The sequence below is a fragment of the Monodon monoceros genome, unplaced genomic scaffold (assembly GCF_005190385.1).
Source record: "Monodon monoceros isolate NGI ecotype Baffin Bay Population unplaced genomic scaffold, NGI_Narwhal_1 Super_Scaffold_10, whole genome shotgun sequence".
Lineage (NCBI taxonomy): Eukaryota > Metazoa > Chordata > Mammalia > Artiodactyla > Monodontidae > Monodon > Monodon monoceros.
In genome coordinates this window covers 30,329,740-30,353,179 of record NW_021703766.1, presented here as the reverse complement: position 1 = coordinate 30,353,179, position 23,440 = coordinate 30,329,740, and the positions used below count along the sequence as shown (strand labels likewise).

Here is a 23,440-nt window from a genome sequence, read left to right as displayed (position 1 = left end):
ACATGACAGTATGGTTTCAACCGCTTGTCCAACGTGAACTTACTGTGTTCTCCTTCCCTGCTCAGCAACTGCAGTATTTGCTTCTTGCTGTTCACGTTTTACAGGGTTGAGGATGTGTCTCTTCTGAAACTTTCGCTCTAGAATATGCCGCTAAAGGCTGACGTTTTCAAACTTGGGCTTTTTTGACTTGATACCGGATATTTTGGTATTCAGTTGAATTAGGGAGAGGGCATAGCTGGTGTCATAGGCTCTGAGGATAGGAACCTGAGTGTGTTCCTAGGCACTTGGAAGGATTTGCCTCTCTTACACTTTCTTATCATATCCAGTCTTTTTGCTTATTTCTGTAGTATTTATGTTGTGAACTTTACTTGAAGCGCATGTGATGAGTACCTACTGAGGGTCAGGCACTGTGCTGGAGGCTTTGATATATTTCATTTATTTCTCGTAACAAGCCTGTCATGTAGGTAGTTATCCCCTTCTGAGCCCCATTTTTTTTCCCAGCAAAGAAAATCGATGGGGATTGACTGCTTATGGGTACCTGGTTTCTTTCAGGGGTATGAAAATACTCTGAAATTAGTCTGTTGTGGTTGCCCAGTCCTGTGAACACACTAGCAGGCAGTGAGTTGTTTGGTATGTGGATTACAGTTCCATGAAGACTTCTTTAAAAAAGGAAATTGAGGCTCAGAGAGGTAAAACCACTTGTTCAAGGTGACATACCTAGTGAAGCTTGTGTTTGAATCCAGGTTTTTCTGAGACCAAAGCTGTTCTTTCTTCCACTTGGCTAGCTCTACTAATTATATAGTCATGGAATCTTTTTTCGTTAAAAGTGTGGAAAAAATAATATTAATTGAACGATTAATAGATGAATGCACATATATTCTGCACATATATTCTTAGGTTCAAACAATATGGAAGTGTATAGAATAAAATGTGGAACTACTCTTTCACCTTCCTCTATCTGGTCCTTTTGTAAGCCTTAACATAAGTATAGTAATCTTAAAATATTTACATCTATGTTACTGCTGCTTTTTTAAAATAACACAAATGGGACTTCATACGTGTGTGTGTGTGTGTGTGTGTGTGTGTGTGAGTATGTATAGGTATATTACTAGAATACTTGCTTTTTTTTTAACTTAATATGTCCTGGAGATCTTTCCTGTCAGTACCTCATTCATATTATTGTTAGTAGTATATTAAAAATAATACATATACTAGGAAATAAAAATTCAAACAGTGGAGGTTGATCTAAAATGTAAAGCGAAAAACTCTTTGCCATCTACCCCTAAGTTCCATTTCTTAGAAGTAACTACTTTTCACTGTATTTGCATTTTATTCTTTTAGTGATTCTCTCCCTCTTAACTCATAAAATATGCTTAATACTTCAGGTTTTTCATCCAGCAACTTTAAGGACTATCAGTTTTTTCATGAAGAGAAATGTGGAATCGGCTCTCTTATACTCTTTCTTACTCTTGCTAACTTTTGTTAGTTAACGTTTTAGGGTTTTTTCTGTTAATTGATTACCTTTGTACCAAGATACAGATGCTCTCTCTTGACTTCTGGTATTTCAGTCGTAACATTACTTTCACATTTTTGAAGTTCATAACGATTACGTACTGATCTGTAATTTTGATGAGACGACCATGCTTCCTTTGTATATGGATTCTGAACTTTGAAAGCCAGTACCTCACAGTGCTAATGTGTGTGTTATTAACTGTAGAGCCAAATGGAGTGACTGGTTGCATACATAGAAGTTGTCATCCACTGTAATTATTAAACCTCTGTCAGATGAGAGGACACGTTGCAAATGTCAGGTCGAAATTTTATACCTCATCAAAAGCTCGGAATCATGCTCCATTCTTTAGCTAGCTTTGTATTTGAACCATGACTTTCTTGTGTAGCTCTCCCTTTCCCCGGGAATTCATCATTGCCTCTCTGTATTCTTACTGCTGGAAGAATCATGCCATAGTGATAGCTCTGTGCCACTAGGTGTTTTGTCACACTACTTATTTAATGCTTTGATAAACACTGGCTTCTTCAAACCCACCTGGCACAGTTATCATATTGAGATTTCTTCTCATTGCACTCCTTGGCAAATTCCATTTTTACTTGGGTCCTGTGTCTTTTGTCTTTTTTGGAATTTTCTAAAAATGCCTTCTGTCTACTTTAGATTCCAGAAAATGTGTACCTTCTACAGTACCTAATACAGTACTTTGAATATGGTAGGTTCTTTAATAAATATTGAATCAATGAGTGAAATGAACGAACCAAGGATTGGCTTTTTTCCCCTTCATTCATGGCAATACAGGCAAAAGGAAATACTTATTCTATCCTTGAAAGCTCCTGGCTGGAAAGGGTTTTGAAGACCCTCTGCAAAACAGATGGCCATTCATCTAATACTCTGGGGTCTCCAGAGACAGCTTTTAGAATCTTCCATGACAGTGTATTCCTTCAGTGACCCATGCTTTACTTCCTTGTGGCTAATCCAAATAACCATGTGGCAACACAGAATTTTCCAAAATGACACAGTGCCTGGATCAATCTGTACATTCTCCTTCACGTTTTTTTATAAGAAAACCACCAAAGGTAACAAAAATGTTTTTTTTTTTTAACTGAGGATGGATGTGTTACTATGAATTATGAGGTCCTTTTATTCTCTATGGTTCATTCAATCAGTCACACTGTATTGACGTAATTCTACATCTGGGTTGGGTAGGTGGAGTTTTCCCCTTTGGCTGGCAGTTTTCATATGCCCTCTTTGGCTATTATGTTATCTCTATAACATAACTCCTAAAAGCACGAGCTGTGGGAAGGAATTCTTTAGGCTTTTAATTTGATTGCATAACCTGTATTCCCTCTTTGCCCCTTCTGTAAAGGCAGTGAAGGAATGAAGACCATGAATGAAGCCTTTAAAAATTTTTAATTTATTTATTTATTTTTATTACAATTAACTATTTTATTTTATGATTTTTTTGGCCATGCCATGCAGCTTGTGGGATCTTAGTTCCCTGACCAGGGATTGAACCCAGGACTAGACCAGGAATGAATTTGACTTTCCTGAATCAGTCAGTCCCTGCAACAGATTTCAAGGCCAGACTATATACCCTATGATGGAAGATTCATTAAACTCTTCCTGTGGAATAATTCTTCTAGGTCCAATAACCATTTAAAATTTTTAAAAAGATGTAAATTATAGTCCTTGGTCAGTTCATTATAGTGGCTTTATCCTAAAATTGATCCTGGCACAAACCTTTCTCCTTATATTTGTTCATACTGTTCCTTCCACCTTGTCATGTTTTCCCCTTGTGAGTTTACATGTGTAACTCACCTATTTAGGGGTGACATTAAAAAAATTTAATACCCACAATGTCAGGGGCACCAACTATTCAATGTGTTTGCCATAACTCTCTTTCCCCTCTGGACTGTAGCAATTGATATAGAAGTCTTATCTACTAGAGCTAAGCTTTTTCAGAGCGGTATTATATATATTCTTGTACTATACACAGCACTTAGTACCTTGTGCAGAATAGGAACTTGCTGAGTATCCGGAGACAACAGTCTTTTTTTCCTCCCTAAGTGTTAACCAGAAACCATAGCTATCTTCCTCAGTTGTCAGTGGAAAATCAGATGTGAGACAGGAGTGACTAAAGAGAGAAATCGAAAGCTATATGAAGGAACAGAACTTAGAGGTTTAAGTGGCTGCTTCTGTTTCATTCATTAACTTCATTTTGGAAGTTCTGGTGCCCAGAGTTCACTGTAGTAGAGGGTGATGTGATGGCGCTGTGTATACAAACTAGGGAGAGAAGAAACTTCATTCAAATTTTCTGTTATCCTAACCTCTGTTCCTTCTCATCTCTCCATTTCCACAATCCCCTCTGCCCTCCTGTCTCTTGGGAAGAGTTGCCACGTGGAAGAGTAAAGGCAGCCCTTCCCAAAGTGGGATTAAAGTTCTTTTTGCCTATTTAGAAAGCAAGAATGAATGATTAACCTCAAGAATGTATTCTCTTTGAAGCCTAACTATAAACCAAGCATTCCGTAAAAGTTAATTTCAAAAAAAAAAAAAAAAAAAAAGAGAGAGAAAGGTGTGTACCCTGAGGTCATCTTCACCTCTGTACCTGTTTTTATGAAAGAGTTTTTAGTCCCCTGGAAAATTATATTGGGGAAGGTTTAAAAAACTAACCAAAACTCTTATCACCCACACCGACTGCAGTGTTCTGTCATTTTTATTTGGGGAATGAATCTCTCTTTTCTGAGGATCTCTTCATTGAACATTTCCCTTTGGATTTTTAAAAAATCATCATACTTACTGTTCTAGTTTTTATTGCTAGGTACAAAAGTAATAATATATGTCATCCAGTCAAAGATGCTATCAATTTTAAGATGTGTTCCAAATTCAGAGATGTTAAATATGAAGAAAAATTAGAATTGATGGTCATTGTAGAAAATTTACAAACTATAAGAAAGTATAAACTGGATAGCAAAAGTACATCATAATATCACCACACAGAGAAAACATCATTCATAACTATTTGGTCTAATTCATTCTAGTATTTTTTCCTATACTTGGGAATATATGTTTGTTTATTTATTTATTTTTTTTAGAAAATTAATATCATGTTAGGTATAATGTTTTACCTCTTGTTTTTTCCAATAATTTTCTATCTTGAACATTTTTCCCTATTAAATATTCTTTGAAAATGTGATTTTTAAAAAATGGCTTAAATAGTAATCCCCTAGTTTTGTCATGCCATTCATTTCCAGTGCTTTGGTATCATATACATTGCCCTGTGAACATCTTTGTATATACATCTTTGTCTGCACCTGTAAGTATTTCTCTAGGAAAAGTTACCAGAAGTGGGATACCTTGGTGAGGATGAGAGTGTCGATATGTAAAGACTGTACATATTGTACTGTCAGACGGTTAATCAGAAAGATTGTTTTCAGTTTACCTTTCTACCTACAATGTATGAAACATGGTTATTAGTTACTTCTACTAGCCTATTTATCTCACCCTAGGCAACACTGGGCATTACGATTTAAAAATATTTTTGCCAGTTTAATGATGAAAATAACATGAGTGTGACTTACTACTATACCTACACATATTCATATCTCCTTGAATGGCTATAGGATTCTTGAGTAACAAGCTTTCCACCTTTAAACTCTGTAGATATTGTCCCCTTGACCTCTGATGTTTGATGTTAGGAAGATATCTGAGATCATCTTCAAATTGATTATATTGTGGCAAACTGTGTTTTTTTCCTTTGGACATTTGTAGTATTTTATATTTAATTTTTGAACAGAATATGTTTATATATTTGGTCAGCCATTTTGTAGTACAGACTCAGGCCTTTTCACAACTTTGGAAAATATTCTTCTGTTATTTCTTTGACTATTCTTTCATTTCTCTGTTTTCTGCTTTCTTCCCTAAGACTCCTGTTACATCTGTTTTGGCTTCCAGAATCTGCCCCTCGTGTCTTATTTATTCTGTCACTAGTTTTTGTTTTCCCTCTGAGTTCTGGGAGAATTTCTTGGTTCTCATTTACTTCGGTAATTTGATTTTTCTGCAGCACGCCTTCTGTTGTTCACTCCAGCTATCATCATTTTAAATGAAGCCATACGTATTAAAAACAAGTCAACTCCAAGCAACCTTTCCTGATCTCATGCTGTTCCATCCTCACAGCTGCTTGCCCCATTTTCACAGGTGCAGTGCCCTCTTGAATCAAGCGGCTTCTTGAAATATTGAGAATTTTACAAAATTTTTTTCTGTCCATTTGAGTAACACTTTTTCGGAAGAGTCAGTTTCTGTCAAACTGGTTCCTTTCCTTAGAACTGTAATACTTTTGCCTGAGTCTAGTGATTTTTCCTTGTCTGTTTTTCCTTATAGAAAAAGGACTAGCACCGGCTGATAGGCAAGTCGGTGTTAAGGTTGGTTCTGAAAAACTTAGTATAGGTTCCCGACCAAATCCTTCACTTGAAGGAGGAGGAAGAAAATGTATCTTTGCAGGGCCAGATGAGAGAGTTGATGAACTGGAGTGTACTGAATGACTTGTTTCTGTCTTTGGGTGGTATAGATGCTCACAGTATGAGCAAACCCTGGCAGCTTTTGGACCATTCCTGGCATACCTGCTCGCTCCAGTTTCTTACCTCCACAATGCCTGGTTCTCTTCTCAAAGTGATGACTTGCACCAGCAACACGTCTGGGGGTCTATGGGTCCCGTGGGTGGTGTGCATTTAATACTGTCCTGCAGAGGCTACAGCCTCTGGGTGCCCTGTAGCCTCTCCTGCCCTTCTGCTCTGCACCTTCTGAGCTAGAGGGGGAGCATTGCTCTCAGGATCTGCTTGATATATTTATCAGGATGCTGCCCTTTTTTTTTTTTTTTTTTTTTTTTTTTTTAAGTCCCCCTTTGTTCCTCCACTATGTCCCATGCCCAGCTCTGTTCTAACACTTAGCCAGTTTCACCTCACTCGTTTCATGGTAAAATCCTTACGGACAAGATCATGTCATTCAACTCGGCATCTCCAGAACTTAGTACAGTTTCTGCCATAAAGGGATGTCAGATAAATAAATGAGGGCCAAATGAGTACTCTTGAATTGGGGTCCCCAAATGATACACGAGCAGCTGCTTTGGCCAGCATTACCCAGGAACAGTGCCCCTCAACCCTCCTCTGCATGAGAATCCCGTGGGGCACTTTCAAGAATACAGTGCCTGGGATTACCCGGGAACAGTGCCCCTCAACCCTCCTCTGCGTGAGAATCCCGTGGGGCACTTTCAAGAATACAGTGCCTGGGCCTCAACTCTAGAAATTCTGTTTTTAAATTATTATTATTTATTTATTTTTTGGCTGCGTTGGGTCTTCTTTGCTGCACGCGGGCTTTCTCTAGTTGAGGAGAGCGGGGGCTACTCTTCGTTGAGGTGCGTGGGCTTCTCATTGTGGTGGCTTCTCTTGTGGCAGAGCACGGTCTCTAGGTGCATGGGCTACAGTAGTTGTGGCGCACGGGCTTAGTTGCTCTGCGGCATGTGGGATCTTCCCGGACCAGGGCTAGAGCCCATGTCCCCTGCATTGGCAGGTGGATTCCTATCCACTGCGCCACCGGGGAAACCCAACCCCAGAAATTCTGATGAAGCTAATCTGTTGTGGGTCCAGGGCGTCAGTATTTTTTTTTTTAATTGAAATATAGTTGATTTACATTAGGGTGCTGCCCTTCTTTCATCTCATTCCACTTATACTGTATCCAGCACAATTCCTTGTAATTTCTGGTGTATTGAGAATCTTTCCCTAACGTTGAGCACCGAAGGAAGTCTTAAATTCTTTTACTACTTCATTGATCATCTCATTGGGAATCTAGGAATGGGGTAGGTAGAGGCCTGGGTCTCTACTGTCATCTTGCCAGGAAGCGTCCCCTCCCCCCTTTCGTTGGCTATTAAATTCTGAAAACGTTCTCAGTCATGGATGTCCCCACATATAGGAAAAATAAGGTCATAAATATTAAGATTGAGGGATGAGAATGGACAGGTGAGTAAGAATGAAAAGCTTCGGTGATCGTGTGCACCTGGGAAGATTGGATTTCAGCATTGGGCTTATTTAGCTCAGGAGTGCCTTTAGGCAAGCTCCTGATTGTTACTTTAAGAAATTTGGGGATGCAGTAGCCTCTGGTGACACACTGGACAACAGAACCGGGGAAATAAGGGCTGGGTTAAACTTAGCGTGACCAACTGTCCCAGTTTGTCTGGTGTGAGAGTGGGGATCTCAGGATTCGGGCCTTCAGTGTTACAACCAGGAAAGCCCTGGGCATGAATTGATCACCCTAGCGTCAATTATGCCACTGCATCTGTGGTCTCTTATATATGAGATGAGATTTCATGCTACAGTGAACGTCCAGAGTTCTCCCTCACCCACTGATAGAGCACGCAGCATTTAGCCTGCAAAGAGTAAGAGCTTCTTTTCCATTTGTTTTGTTCAATAAATTCTACAAACTCTGATTCCAGTTGAGGAGAGAGTCAGTTTTTAGCTGTATTCTGAGATAGCTCTGGAAAACAGGCATTCTTTAGTGTTTTCTTTCTAAAAATTTTTAGCATTAGCCTTTAAAGCTGGGCATGTCTTTAGTGTATCCTTTAAGACGTGAGATATACAATCCATGAGCCTTGAGCCACTTTCATAGACTTAGAATTTTAGATAAATTAGAAGCTCTTCAATGAAAATTACGGGGTTCTTTCTAAAAGTCATAAAGGATTAGAGACATTTGGGAGCAATCTCAAAAGAGTTGTTTGATTAGAGAGTTGCCAAGGATTTAAATAAAGGTACAAGCCTTGGAGTATTACTTCTAATGTTGTGTTTGCGACTTGGCCTGCCTCAGATTAGTGGCCCCTCAGTGGAACAAAAGCACTTAACAGGTCTGTTCATTAAGATGATTTGTTTTCCTCCTTATGATGTCTTTAGAGCCTACTGTTAATAGCCTGGGAGTGATAAGGCTTTTATTTGGGTAGGTGAGAATGGCATCTATGTATTTCTTTTGTTTGTTTGTTTGATCTCCTTTTTAAATTTTATTTTGTTTTTGGCTGTGCCATGCAGCATGTGGGATCATAGTTCCCCAACCAGGGATCAAACCCACACCCCCTGCATTGGAAGCGTGGAGTCTTAACCGCTGGACCATCAGGGAAGTCCCCAGCATCTATGTATTTCTTAGAAATTGTTTCAACCCTTTATGAGCGCCTGGGCCTGGGGAAACTCCTCCAACCCCTGCTTTTTGTTTTTGTTTTGTTTGTTTGTTTGGCTTTGAATCCCCCTTTAGATAAAATAGTTCAGATCTACCAGAAATTCTCAGGTGTGTCCTTAACCAGAATCCTCAGAGAGAGCAAACTGGGAAAGAGAATGGACATTCAGTCCTCTTCAGGCCATAAGCTACACTTCTGAACCCAAGTCAGCAGAGGTTGGATCTGTTTTGATCCTCTATATTAGCTTTCCTTGTCTTTACATTTGCTTTTAATACTCCAAATGTATGACTGCTGTTTTTATCCTCACCTTTCATTGCATCTTGTGTTGTTTGTTCATACAGTGTCCGAATGTTTTGTGACTTACTCATCTTCAATCTGTTGTTCCTGTGAAAATACCAAAAGTTGCTCTTAATTTCACTCTTTCCGTCCCTTCACTTACCCATCCATTAGCAGGTCCTATTATTTTCCTCTAAAACATTCTGCATCTGATCGCTGCTCACCGTCTCCCCTGCTGTCACCAGGTTTTTGTGGGGACACATTTTCAGCTCATTTAGGTGAATATCAAGCAGTGCGGTTGCTGGGTCTGATGGTAAGAGTGTGTTTAATTTTGAAAGAAACTGCCAAACTGTCTTCCAAAGTGGCTGTACCATTTCGCATACACACCAGCAGTGAATGAGAGTTCCTGTTGCTCCACATCCTCACCAGCATTTGATGTTGTTGGTGTTCAGATTTTAGCCATTCTAATAGCTGTGTAGTGGGTATTTGTTTTAATTTACACTTCCATGACAAAGGTAGTGGAGCATCTTTTCATGTGCTTATTACAATCTGTCTATCTTCTTTGTTCAGGTCTTTTGTCCATTTTTTAATGAGTTGTTTGTTTTCTTATTGTTGAGTTTTAAGAGTTCTTTGTATATTTTAGATAGCAGTTCTTTACCGAACGTGTTCTTTGCAAATATTTTGTACGAGTCCAAGGCTTGTCTTCTTAATCTCCTGACGGTGTCTCTCACAGAACAGTTTTTAATTTTTATGAAGTCTGGTTTATCAATTTTGTCTTTCATGGGTTGTGCCTTCAGTGGCACCTAGAAAGTCACTGTCACCCTCAAGGTCATCTAGATTTCCTCTTAAGTGTTTTATATGTACACGTTTTACATTTAGGTCTATAATCCATTTTGAGTATTTTTTTGCATGTAGATGTACAGTTGTTCCAGCATCGCTTTTGAAGAGACTATTGAAGTCTTCCCTTCACTTCAGTCTTCTGGAAGAGATTGTAAAGAGTTGGTATTATTTCTTACTTAAATGTTTGGTAGAATTCACCAGTGCATCTGTTTGGGCCCGGAGGTTTCTGTTTTGAAAGGCTATTATTTATTGATTCAGTTACCTTAGTAGCTACAGGCCTATTCAGTTTGTCTATTTCTATTTGTGTGAGCTTTGGCAGATTGTGTCTTTCAAGGAATTGGTCCATTTCATCTAGCTTATCAAATTTGTGAGCATAGAACTGTTCATGTTATTACTTTATTTTCCTTTTAACATCCATAGGTTCTATAGTGATATCCTCTTTTTGTGTGTTCTGTCCTTTTTGTTTTTTGCCTGCATAGAAGCTTACTGATTTTATTGATCTTTTCAAAGAATCAGCTTTATTTCAGTGATTTTCTCTATGGATTTTTTTTTGATTTTATTAATTTCTGCTTTTATTTTTATTATTTCTTTTATTCTGCTTACTTTAAATTTAACTTGCTCTACTTTTTCTTGTTTCCTAAGGTGGAAGCTTGTTGACTTTAGATCTTTCTTCTTTTCTAACATGCATTTAATGCTACAGATTTTCCTCTTGGCACTGCTTTTACACATCACACAAATTTTGCTATTTTGTATTGTTATTTTCATTTGGTTAAAAGTATTTTAAAATTTCTCTTGTGATTTCTTCTTTGACCATGTGTTATTTAGAAGTGTGTTCTTTATTCTCTAAGTATTTTAGAATTTTCCAGCTATCTTTCTGTTACTGATGTCTAGTTTACTTTCTTTGTGGTCTGAGAGCAGACATTGTATGATTTCAATTTTTAAAAAATTTGTAAAGGTGTGATTTTTGTTCAAGAATGTAGTCTATTTTGATGAATGTTTCACATGACCTTGAGAAGATTGCATAATCTGCGGTTGTTGGATGAAGTCACCTATAGATGTCAGTTAAGTTGATTGATAGTACTCTTGGGTTCCACTATGTCCTTACTAATTTTCTGCTGATGGATCTATTCACTTCTTTTAGGGGATGTTGAAGTCTCTAACTATAATAGTGGATATGTCTGTTTCTTCTTGCTGTTCTATTAGTTCTTGCCTCACATACTTTGTTGCTTTATTATAAGACAGATATACCTTAAGGATTGTTACCTCTTCTTGGAGAATTACCCCTTTATCATTACGTAATGCCCTGCTATATCCCTGATAATTTTTCTTGCTTTTGCTCTGTCTGAAATTCATATAGGTACTCCAGCTTTGTTTTTGATTGGTGTTTCCATGATATATCTTTTTCCATCCCTTTACTTTTAATCTATATGTGTCTTCATATTTAAAGTGAGTTTCTTATAGACAATATATAGTTGGGTCTTGTTTTTTCATCTACTCTGACCATCTCTGCCTTTTAATTAGTATACATAGGCCGTTGACATTTAAAGTGATTACTGATATAGTTAGGTTAATGTCTATCTTATTTGTTAATGTTTTCTATTTGTTGCCCTTGTTCTTTGCTCTTATTTTTCTCTTTGGTCATCATTAAAAAAAAATTTTTTTTTCTGTCATTCTCCCTCCTCTGAGACTCAAATTACATTTATGTTAAAATGCTTAATATTGTCTCATAGGGCATGGATACTCTTTCAGTTTTTTATAGTGTTTTTCCTCTGTGTGCTTCATTTTGGGTTGTTTCTGTTCCTGTGTATTCTACTTCACTTATCTTTTCTTCTGCAGTGTCTAAAGTGCTGTTAATCTCTTCAATGTGATTTTTATTTCATTTAATATATTTTTCATCTTCAGAAGCTTCATATTATATATATATGAAAGATATATACATAAAAAAAGAAAGATATGTATTTATCTTGTGTATCATATATATCATATATCTTTTATTTCTCTCTGCTACTTTTTGGTTGAATGCTGGATATGGCAAATTTTATTTATTGGTGCCTGATTTTGTTTTTATTTGTTTTTTTTTTTGAACCTATGGGTACTGAGAGCCATAGGTGATTTTTATTTTACTTTATTTATTTTATTTTTTTAAATTTTTATTTATTTATGGCTGCATTGGGTCTTAGTTGCTGCACACGGACTTTAGTTGCGGTGAGCGGGGGTTACTCTTTGTTGCGGTGTGTGGGCTTCTCACTGCGGTGGCTTCTACTCTTTGTTGTGGAGCACGGGCTCTAGGCATGCGGGCTTCAGTAGTTGTGGCTCGTGGGCTCAGTAGTTGTGGCTCGTGAGCTCTAGAGCACAGCCTCAGTAGTTGTGGCACATGGGCTTAGTTGCTCTGCGGCATGTGGGATCTTCCCGGACCAGGGCTCATACCCGTGTCCCCTGCATTGGCAGGCGGATTCTCAACCACTGCACCACCAGGGAAGTCCGCCTGATTTTGTTATATTCTTTTAAGTAGTGTTGGACTTTGCTCTAGTGAGTAATTAAATTATTTGGAATGAGTTAGATTCTTTTTTTCTTTGCGGTACATGGGCCTCTCACCACTGCAGCCTCTCCTGTTGCGGAGCACAGGCTCCAGATGCGCAGGCCCAACGGCCATGGCCCACGGGCCCAGCCGCTCTGCGGCATGTGGGATCCTCCCGGACCGGGGCACGAACCCGTGTCCCCTGCATTGGCAGGCAGACTCTCAACCACTGCGCCACCAGGGAAGCCCTAAGTTAGATTCTTTTGAGGCTTGCTTTTAAGCTTTTAAGTGGCTCTGGGGCAGCCTTTAATATAGTACTTATTTAACCCTACTACTAAGATTATGCTTTTCTAAAGACTCTATCGTCTCAGGTAGTAGGAACCATTCTGCCTGCTGAGAACACAGAGTATCCCTGGCCCTATGTGAGGTCTGAGATTTGTCTAGTCTATAGCTTTCTGGAACTTATTTTCCTGCCTGTGGGAAGTTTTCATCCACACATGCACAGACAAATACGTAGCCAAAGACTTGAAGGAACCCTTCTGTAGATGTCCGCTTAGTCTCTCCCTGTGCGGGTTCTTCTGTTCCAGTATTCTGCCTTACAAATCCTTGCTGCCTTGGCCTTCCTAAACTGTAGTCTCTGTCTTCACAACTCAGCAAGAGAGAAAACTGAAAACTCTGAGTTCTGATATCCCCATCCCTACTCTGTGACTTTGAAACTGTGTCTAGCTAGTAAACTAAGGCTCACCTATTTTATTTCTCCTATCTTTGGGGTCACTGTTTTCCAGTGTCAGAAACCTTTGTTTCCTATTTTTGGGCTGTTTTATAATTTTTTAGGGTAAGAAGGTAAACCTTGTCATGGTTACTCCATAATGTCCATAAGCAGGAGTCCTGCAGTTGGCATTTTGCATTTCCTTTCTTCTGTTTAGAGGTAATTTTATAGGCTGTTTTTGCTGACATGTAGGGGGTGTGGTGGTCTTTGCTTCCTAGTTTAAGTCATTGTCTTTCTCAGTATCTTGCTAAGAAGCCTCTGTTGCTTACATAGGAAATCATGTGTTGCTGGGGACAGTTTGGTTCTCTTCTTTGTAACAGAGGACGCGATGTCCTAAGCAGAGGTGTTACAGATTTTGCCTCACATGTGGCATCATTTCTTAGAATACGCAACAACTTGGCCATTGGTTTTTCTCCCACTGCATGTGGTTTTAGGCATATTCTTCAGCGGATGAATTCACCACCTTCTCCGTTCTTGGGTCGTGAATCTGTAGGCTTGAATTCTGTTCTGAGAGCCAAAGCTTTGCAACATGCTGAGTTGGTTGGTTTGCTGCCTGGAAAATTGTTAGGGCAAAATTGATACTTTGACTGGGGAAGGAAAGAGGCAGATTTTCAGATGAAAGATGTTCAACTCCAAATAATACAAAAAAATTTTGGCTTATTCTAAAGGCATGGGTAGAATTAGATGTATCATGAGAAAGGGAAAGAAGTTCAACCCATAAATAGTGGTGAGTGGATATCATAAGACTACAAATAAGTAGGGTAACCCTATAGCCTGTTTGCTAAGGACAGTCCTGGTTTATGCCTGTTGTCCTGCAATAATTATTAATAACATCCCCTTTCACTATTGAAAGTATCATGGTTTTTGATGGTTTTATACCATATGACTATATATATATATATATGTCATCCTACTTACAAAGAACGGTTTAAAGAATACATGGTAATTGTTAATTCTTTGGTTCTTGTCTTTCTTCTTGAATGATGGATTTACTGTTTACTTTGTATTTTAGTGAAGTAGTATTCAGTGACTGATAAGTGTGTGTTGGGTGTTTTTTCTGTTTTTTTTTAATTTTTGGTACTTTTCCTGCAGATGATCTCAATGCCACCCACCAACACTGTGTTTTGGCTGGTTTACCACCTCGGTTTAGTTCCACCCACCGAGTGGCAGAGGTAAGTGTAAATAAAAATGTGACTCAAACTTAATTGGATGTGACAGAAGTGGTTGCATGAGCAATTTATCACAGAACTTTGGAAGAATATTTGATAGGAAAATTGCTTCCATCTAACTAGACTTTAGCCTCTATTTACTTGCTTTTTTAGCTTTGAGTTGTGTTGGATCCAGTTTTAAAAAGTGTGTTCACAGCCTGGGATAAGTATATTTTGCTTCTTTGGGGTTATGTTTCTCGGAAAAAGTGCCAGCAAGAGGGCACCTTGGCAGGTGTTGCTGGTTAGAGATTTTCTAAGGGGTTTGTGTCTGTCAAGGTCAAGGGCAGGAGATGGCCAGAACAAAATAGTAGATTTGTGTGCTTGTGCATGTGTTAGCTGTGACTGGGCTCAGATGGTTGAGAATTTATATTTCCCTTAACTTTTGGGTCAGGCTTCCGGGCATGTGCATGTAAATGAAGGAGAAAGTTACAGTGGTGCCAGGGAATTTCCAAACTCCGCAGTTGCGTTTCTAACCCAGACTTTATTGCTAAATTCTGCCAGCACTTGCAGTGGCTGATAGCTGATTAGACTAGCTCAGAATGGAAACTTAAGAGATGAGGGAAGCCTTTGGTAGTCACCCTGGAGTATTGTGTGTGCTCAGTTTAGAAGTGTTCCAGAGAGCAGGGGAATGATCATGAAAAGGATTACAAGTTGACCTCGTATCCAAGCTTGTCTTCTGTGCTTTGCTTTTATAGCTTGACTTTTCATTGTACCACAGGGGGACCAGTGTGAGAAAGTTGGGCAGACGGGATACAGTAAAGTGGCAGGGAAACACAAGCACAAGACCTTTCCAGTCCTGAGACTGTGTGAGTCTATAAGGCAGTGTCATGTCTTTTGGTATTTAGGTAGCTTTTCTAATGGACTGGTCATTTTGCTAGGTGGCAGAGAGGACACGAGTGTCTGTTTAAATCAAGATGCCAGCAAACCCATCAAGCATTCCTTCCCCCTTTTCTCCCTTTCTTCTCTCTTCTATTCAATCATTCATCTAAATATTTGAGTGTCTGTTCTGTGCCCAGTAGCACTAGAGGCATGAGAGAGAGAGAGCCATCAACATGACAGGTATGGCCACTAGCTTTGCTGAACTTCCATTTTAGTTTGAGAGACAAATATTAAATAGATAAAAACACAAATAATTATCTTAGAGACCTAAAAAGGTAAGTTCTGTTAGGAAGGAGTGAGTGAAGACAGGCAAAAAAGAGTGAGCAAGCATTTATAGAGCATCTAATACGTGCTTTGTATTGTACAAAAAAGACTTCATTTTTTGTATAATACAAGATGATATAGACCTCTGTCTTTCTAGCTAGAACTCTCCTAAGAATTCTTTTGCGTATGTGGCTACTTATGTGTATCTTTGCACCTTTCCTAATCCAATCTGGAAGAGTGGACAAGACGATTAGTGCTGTGCTCAGAGGGTTGGTACAAAATGATGAATAAGAAGTTTCACAAAGTGTATTTGATGAGGGTAACAATCATATTTAATTCATAGGGTTCTTGTGAGGATTAAGTGAGTTAATACGTGTAAGTCTTTTAGAACAGTGGCAGGTATAGAGTATGCATTCAAAGAATGTTAGCCACTACTACTATGATTAAATTACTACCGCTGCTGCTGCTGCTGCTACTACTATTACTACTACTGTCTTTTCAGTTATCCTGATGAAAAGCTAGTAGGAGACAGGAACAACGAAAGCTCTTTGTGTGGAAGGCTATTCTGTCTCCATTTATACACTAGAATGTATGTAATGAAGCAAGAGAACTTAAGTCATCAATGAGTCTTTAATTGGAAGTGTTGCTATTAACTGAAAGCTACTACTCAGAAGAAGGGAAGTGATTTTAGTTCTTTCATCCATTCTGCAAACTTTCGTTGAAATTCCCAGTGCTCAAGGTATTCTTTTAGACACTTGTGCACGGGTAGAGTGCAGAATAGAGAGTAGCAAACAGCATAAGGCTTCACGAGTGACATGACATGTAAGACTTGAACATGTAGGGATTAGGGGATTTTAGGACATTTTAAGACATTTAAGAGTCCTCATCCCATTAGGTGGAAATCTTGTGATCGGAATGGGATGGGGATACAAAGGGAGTATTGAGTGGCTCAACTTTGACTGAATCCCAGGATGCCAGAAAGGGAGTGTTGGCAGATAAAGGCTGATCCCTGAATGACTGGATTGTGAAAGATCTTGGATATCAGGTTAGGTGTGTTTTAACTTAAGTTGGTTCAGGTGGGGGTTATTGATGATTTATTTATTGCAGTAGTGACATATTGGAGATGTCTTTAAGAAGATGAAAATGATAGAGACATCAATTAAACCTGTTGGTCTGAATTAAGGTCATGGCAACAGGAAAAAAGAAGAAATTCCCTTGACTAATGTAGGAGACATAGTGACAGACTTGGCAACTGATTGAAGTGGAGGGAGGAATGTAAGAATGAATGAGTGAGTGGATGAATGGATGAACAAATGAATGAATGAGTGAATGAATGAACACACTAACCAGGTAACTCTTTATTGGATGCTTGTCATACGCTGGGCTTTTGGGTGACTCTGAGGTTTCAAGCTTGGGTGATTTGGAGATGACATTACCATAAGTAGAAATAGGGATCTAAGACACGAGGGGAAGACAGTAGTTCAGTTTTGAACAGGCTGAGTCAGAGCTGCCAAGAGGAGAGGTCCAGCAGACAAATGTAAATTTGGGACTAAAACTTGTGAGAGATCAGGAAACCTTTCCTTCTCCACCTCCTATGATAAATACACACATTCAGAATGCAGTTTGAAAAGTACCCCTCTGGCCTTATTTCCTTTTTTTCCAAGTGGACCATCTTAACTAAAGTAGCAGTGCTTTCAAAATATCCTGAGGTTTAGCTTTCTCTGCTTTAGTCATAGCTGTATTTGTATCTTCTAATTTTTAGGCAAAATTTTGAGCGTTAATTAATTTTTTAAAAAGAGGTGGATATGCATAGTGATAATAATAATAATATAATCCCAAATCTGTATCTTCTATATTATCTCTACTTCATTTCAAGCTTATGATACTTTACTAATTAGACATACGTAATGTGAATGATGTGACTATCCTGCTTTCTATATTATAGATCAGGGTCAGCAAGCTCTATGGCTTTTGGGCCAGCCAGCTCTTTTTGTAAATAAAGTTTTATTGGAACACAGCCACGCTTACTTATTTACATATTGTTTATGGCTGCTTTGGAGCTACCGTGGCAGAGCTGAGTAGTTGAACACAGACCTTATGGCCTGCAAGCCTAAAATATCTACTATCTGACCTTTTTAAGAAAAGGTTTGCCGACTCTGTTTTACATGATCCTGTGTATACAGGCTCTAGAGTTAAAAGGAATTTTTTTAAAAAATCATCATTTTAAGGGTAACTTTTTATTTCTACCCAAAATCAAAAATTCAGTGCTGGTAAAGTTACAGTGAAACTGTACATTCATACACTACTGGTAGTTTTTCTAATTAGTATATTTTTTGGAAAGCTATATGGGGATATGTGTAAAGCCCCATAAAAATATTCATATCTTTGATCTCATAACACTGTTTTGGGGAATCAAACCTAGGAAATAATTCAAAGGAAGTATATATAAAAAGATATTTGTCTGGTATGATTAACAGTAGTGAAAAGTTGGACAGAACCTTAATGCCTTTATATTATGTGACTTGCTAATTAAATTGTTAATGTCACCTCATTAAGCAGCATTGACCATGGTAGTTTTGAATACTTATGTACAGTGAAAAGTAGCATGTACATTGATATGTATATATTCATTACAGCTGTGTGTGGATGAAGAATTACACGCAATAAAAATAATTTATTTTAAATAGAGTATGGCAGGATTATGTTTTTATCTTATTTAAAGCTTTTAATTTCATCTTATTGTTCTCAGTAATAGAAGAGGGAAAAGATTTTTTTCTCCAACACTATAGTTAACGTTATGGTTTCTCTCAATACAGAGAGGAAAAAAATCCATGCAACTTTATAGCCCTCACTTGTTCTACAAATGTCCTTTCCTTCATACAGTATTAAATTAGACATCTTTTCTGTGCCAAACAAAATGATTCGCTATTTTCTGCCTATTCACAATATGTAGGAAACAGATTGTCTTAAGGAAATGTTGTTCTGAAATTCATTTTAGTTAATCAGAGAAGAAATCTATTCAGTTTTTAGTTGCAAAAATGTGACTAGAGTATGTCTGATGACTCTCGACCTTTATTTGATTTTAGTTTTTTTCTGGTTGTGACAGAATGTTCTTGGGATGCAACACAGAATATATGTTTTTTTAAAATTTAAATTCTATGTATAATTATATTTTGAATAGGTAGTTACGCAAATGGTTCAAAACTCAAAAAGTACCTAAGAGCGTACAGTTAAAACCTATTTCTCCTCACACCAGCCAGCTCCTCTTCCCCAGAGGCAACCAATGTTATCAGATTTTTGTTATCCTTTCAGTGATACTTAATACATATATAAGCAAACACATGTGTAATTTTTAAAATTTCTTATATAAATGGTAGTCTACACACTATTCTGTATTTTTTTTTTTTTTTTTTTTTTTTTTTTGCGGTACGCGGGCCTCTCACTGTTGTGTCCTCTCCCGTTGCGGAGCACAGGCTCCGGATGCGCAGGCTCAGCGGCCATGGCTCACGGGCCCAGCCGCTCCGCGGCATGTGGGATCCTCCCGGACCGGGGCACGAACCCGTGTCCCCTGCATCGGCAGGCGGACTCTCAACCACTGCACCACCAGGGAAGCCCCTATTCTGCACTTTTTGTTTTGTTTTATTTTAGTAAACCTTGATGATAATTACTTATCAATATGCAATTCTTAGAGTAGGGAATTTTTTTTAAGATATGATACAAAAGCATAAGCCATCAAAGAAAAAATAGGTGAATTGGACTTTATCAAAGTTAAAAACCTTATGCGTCAAAGGATACCATCACAAACCTGAAAAGAGAGAATGGGAGAAAATATTTGCATATCATACATCTCACAAGGTGCCCATATTTATATTTATATAAAGAACTCTTACAGCTCAATGATTAAAAAGATAAATAATCCAGCTTTTTAAACAGATAAAGGATATGAATAGACATGTGTCCAGACGAGATATACAAGCGGCCTATAAACACATGAAAAGATGCTCACCATCATTAGTTGTTGGGGAAATGCAAATCAAAACCACAATGACATACCACTGCACACCCGCTGGAATAGGTATAATCAGAATCACAGTAACAGGTGTTGGTTAGGATGTGCAGAAATTGGAACCCTCACACATTGCTGGAGGGAATGTAAAATGGCGCAGCCACTTTGGAAAACGGTCTGGCACTTCTTCAGAAGGTTAAATTCAGAGTTACCTTATTGCCCAGCAATTCCATGCCTAGTGTACACACCCAAGAGAAGTGAAAACTCGTACATGAATGTTCACAGTAGCTTAATTCATAATAGCCAAAAAGTGGAAACAGCCCAAATGTTCATCACCTAACGAATGGAGAAACAAAAGGCAGCGTATCTGTACAGTTGAATGATTATTTGGCAATAAACAGGAACGGGGTGCTGACACATGGACAACATGGATGAACCTTGAAAATATACTAAGTGAAAGAAGCCAGTCACAAAGGACCACATATTGTATGATTTCATTTATATGTAATATCCAGAGTAGACCAGTCAAATCTGTAGATCCATAAAGTAGATTTGTGGTTGCCTAGGGCTGGGAAGGCTGGTAGAAGGGCTGGGAGGGGGTGACTGCTAAAGGTACAGCGTTTCTTTCTGGAGTGATAAAAATGTTCTAAAGCTAACTGTAGTGATGGTTGCACAACTCGTGAATATACTAAAAGACGTTGAATTGTATGCTTTAAGTGGGTAAATTTTATGACATGTGAATTTTATATCTCAATAAAACTGTTACCACTCCTCATGCCCTCCCAAAAAATGAGGCCTGATTATAGGTTCTTTACATCAGATGAACTCTAATCACCCAGGAAAAATATATATATTCCCCCCTCCTTTTTTTTTTTTTGGTTGCAATCATGGCTCCACCAGAGTTCGTTTAACTGGTCTTTTATTGATGGGAAATTTTGTGTTGTTTTTAAACTTTTATTATAGTAGATGGCATTTCAATCAATTACCTCTTATGTAGGTTACTCCATACTTGGGAAAGTAAAGGTGCAGGTAGAGTATGTTTATAGACAGAATGTCATTAAAAAAATGTTGTAGGGTTGTCTGTGGGACAAAAGTGAGTGGTAATTCATTTCCATTTTTTGTTTTCTCTTTGTAGTAAATTGGAGCCACTGCCCTTCTGCTCCCCACACTTTGGGATCTTCATATTAAAATACATATTAGTCAAGCTTCTGTTTTTGGCACAGAAACTTCATTTTTTTCCCCCAGGCATGCCCAGGTCACATTGTATCAAGTGGCAGTAACTGTGCAAAGAAATTTTGTACCAGGGGATTAGCCTTCAAGGTTATTTCGAAGGGATCCATTTAAATTGTAAATATTAAAATAAAAATACTCCGGGGAGACATTTCCCTCATTGGGTCTAAAGGATATTTACAGCTGGCGTTTTCTCATTGTAGGAAATCGTGTCATTATCAAAACAAACGGATGCACACTCCACCTGCATCCTCTTCTTTTCTGACATATGCTCATTCAAAGAGGGAGTTTGTCCATTTGACCTCTGTTTTGCTCCCACAGACTTAGAGAGGGATGGACTAGTTATCTGTGCCTTTGCTGATACCGGGGCACTAAGTTATGCCTTTCAACACGCCTTGAGGGTATGAACCACATATTCTCCATTATTTGAAGAATCTATTCTGCCAAGGCAGACTTGCAACTGCCTAGCGTATGCTTTTCGCAGAAAAGGAAAATGAGTTCTTTGCCCTGTGTTTATAACTTCATTTTTTTCCCCATTGCTGTTCTATTTTGTGTACTTTTGAACCAGTTCTACAGTCTGGTTACTTTTTTTTCCCCATTGTTAGGTGCAGGGCACTTGAGATAAAGTCAGTGTTCTTGACTTCTTGGTTAATTAGTTATTCCTCCAATAACTACTTACTAAGTTTCTTTTATATTTAAGACTCAGTTCTAGGTGCTGCAGTATATGTATAGTATATACATTTTGAAACAGGGCTTTAGCCTTCAGGGAGCCTACTCTTTGGAGGTATGAAGCCCATGTAATAAAAAGCAGCAAGATGAGTGACCCAGGTGACGGCCAAGCTGGCAGCACAGAGCCCAAGGAGAAAGCTACTAGAGTCATTCTTAAGTTGAGGAGCATAGGCTGACCTGTGAGGGCGACAGGTCCGGGAAGGGGACAGACGTCCTAGGAAGAGAGGGATGGTAACCTTGGAGTTTGCTTACCATCTCGGTGGCTGGTTCTATCTCTGCAGTGCTCAACGGGGACCTTGGATTACATCTTACAGCGCTGCCAGTTGGCCCTGCAGAATATCCGTGATGAGGCGGACAATGGTGAGGTCTCTTTGAAATCCTTGGAGCCAGTGGTTTTGAAACACGGAGAAGAAATCCACAACGAGGTAAGGACTTTCAAGAACTGTGAAGATTCTCTCCTACTTGCTAGCTAACAAGTTATTCGGCCACAGTTTGCTATGAGTATAAGAGACAAGGGATGGTTCATTACTTACAATAGGAGTAGCCAGGGCATGAGCATTTTTGTGCCAGTTCTCCAAGCCTCTGTTTCCACAGGGTAACGCACAGTGGGCTAGATAGCATGTGCACTTGGAGGGGTTGTGTTCTAGAAGAGGAGCCTGACCTGAGGTAACCCGACTCTTCCATGATGGGCAGTAGGCATGTCTGTCGTTTGCTCCAGATCAAGACACATCTTTATCCTCCAAGTCTGTTAGCAATCCTACCCTTTATTCTGGAGGGAGAAACTCTATCTTCCAAGCGTGTTCACTATAAAGACATCCTTGCAATGAGAGTGTGAAGCAAAGGGCAAGATATGTAGAAACACAAACAAGAGACCCATGAAGGATAATCTTCCAGCAAGGACTGATGGAAACTGGAGGTGGATCCTTGGAGCAGGTGGACCCTTAGGAGCCTTGCCTTTTGTTCAGGAAATTAGTAGCGATTCTGCAGTCTGTGGGACCAGCATGTCTGGATCCCATGAGTCAGTGTTTCAAAAACTTTGTTAGTTTCATTAATACGTTTTCAATTTTTGCTCTGTCTTTGGACTACATATATTGTTATCTCTTCAATACTTTTAAAAGAATCAACTCATTTTTTATGTAAATAGAAGTTTTTAAAAAGGAAGCTTTATATTACCACTTTTAAGTGGAAAGCTGGTATCACTATCCAAAAGAAAAAGTAACCAGAAAACTCTAGCCTGTGAAAACAGCAATGTTATACTATTCCAGCAGACGCTTTTGGCCGGAGAAGGTTCGGAGCCTACAGCCTCTATTCTTCACGTTAAGAAGGAAGATTAGTGCGCAACTTCCTGTACATTCTAAAAGTCATTGAATTCTACACTGAAAATGGGTGAATTTTATGGTGGGTAAATAATACTCCCCCCCCCCAAAAAAAAACCCATTGAAATGAAAGTCAAAAAGAGATTACCAAGTGGTAGAGAATCTTTGAAGATTATCATCAATCAAAGACTTTTTTTTGGATATAATTAGAAGGATTGGTGGAGAATTAGAATACAAAAATGTTCTCAATCATCTCAGTAAATAATTGCTGAGCATGCGCGAGGCACTCTTTCTGGGTGCTTTCGGATATGTTGGGAAATAAAATAGACATTCTAGTGCAGGGAGATGACAATAAATAATAAACACACTACATCAGTTTATTATATAGTATGTTAGAAGTTGATAAGTGGTACAGGAAAAACCAAGCAGGGCAAGGTAATGGAGATTGAGAGGAGCAGGGAACACTCCCGCTGACAAGATGTCCTTTGTCCAAGGTTGAGGAAGAGAGCCTTGTGGTTTTCTGGGGAACAGCATTTCAGGCCGAGGGAGACACCACTGCAAGGGCCGTGCGGGTGGGAGAATGCCTGGTGTTCGTGGACTAGTTCAGGGACGGTCCGCTGTGAGTGGCGGGAGTGAGGCTGTCAGTTGCAGGAGATGAGGTCACGGAGGTGGTGTGAGGGGACGGGGAACC

At 38.8% G+C, this 23,440-nt stretch overlaps 1 protein-coding gene across 1 annotated transcript in view; it reads left to right on the top strand.

Moving 5' to 3' along the window:
* Nucleotides 1-23,440, top strand: part of FTO (FTO alpha-ketoglutarate dependent dioxygenase) — a 374,691-nt gene that overhangs the window by 138,726 nt on the left and 212,525 nt on the right. The window contains exons 5-6 of the mRNA XM_029209912.1: nucleotides 14,210-14,289; nucleotides 21,715-21,858. Of these exons, the coding sequence (XP_029065745.1) occupies nucleotides 14,210-14,289; nucleotides 21,715-21,858 (224 nt within the window). The remainder of the gene's footprint in view (nucleotides 1-14,209; nucleotides 14,290-21,714; nucleotides 21,859-23,440) is intronic.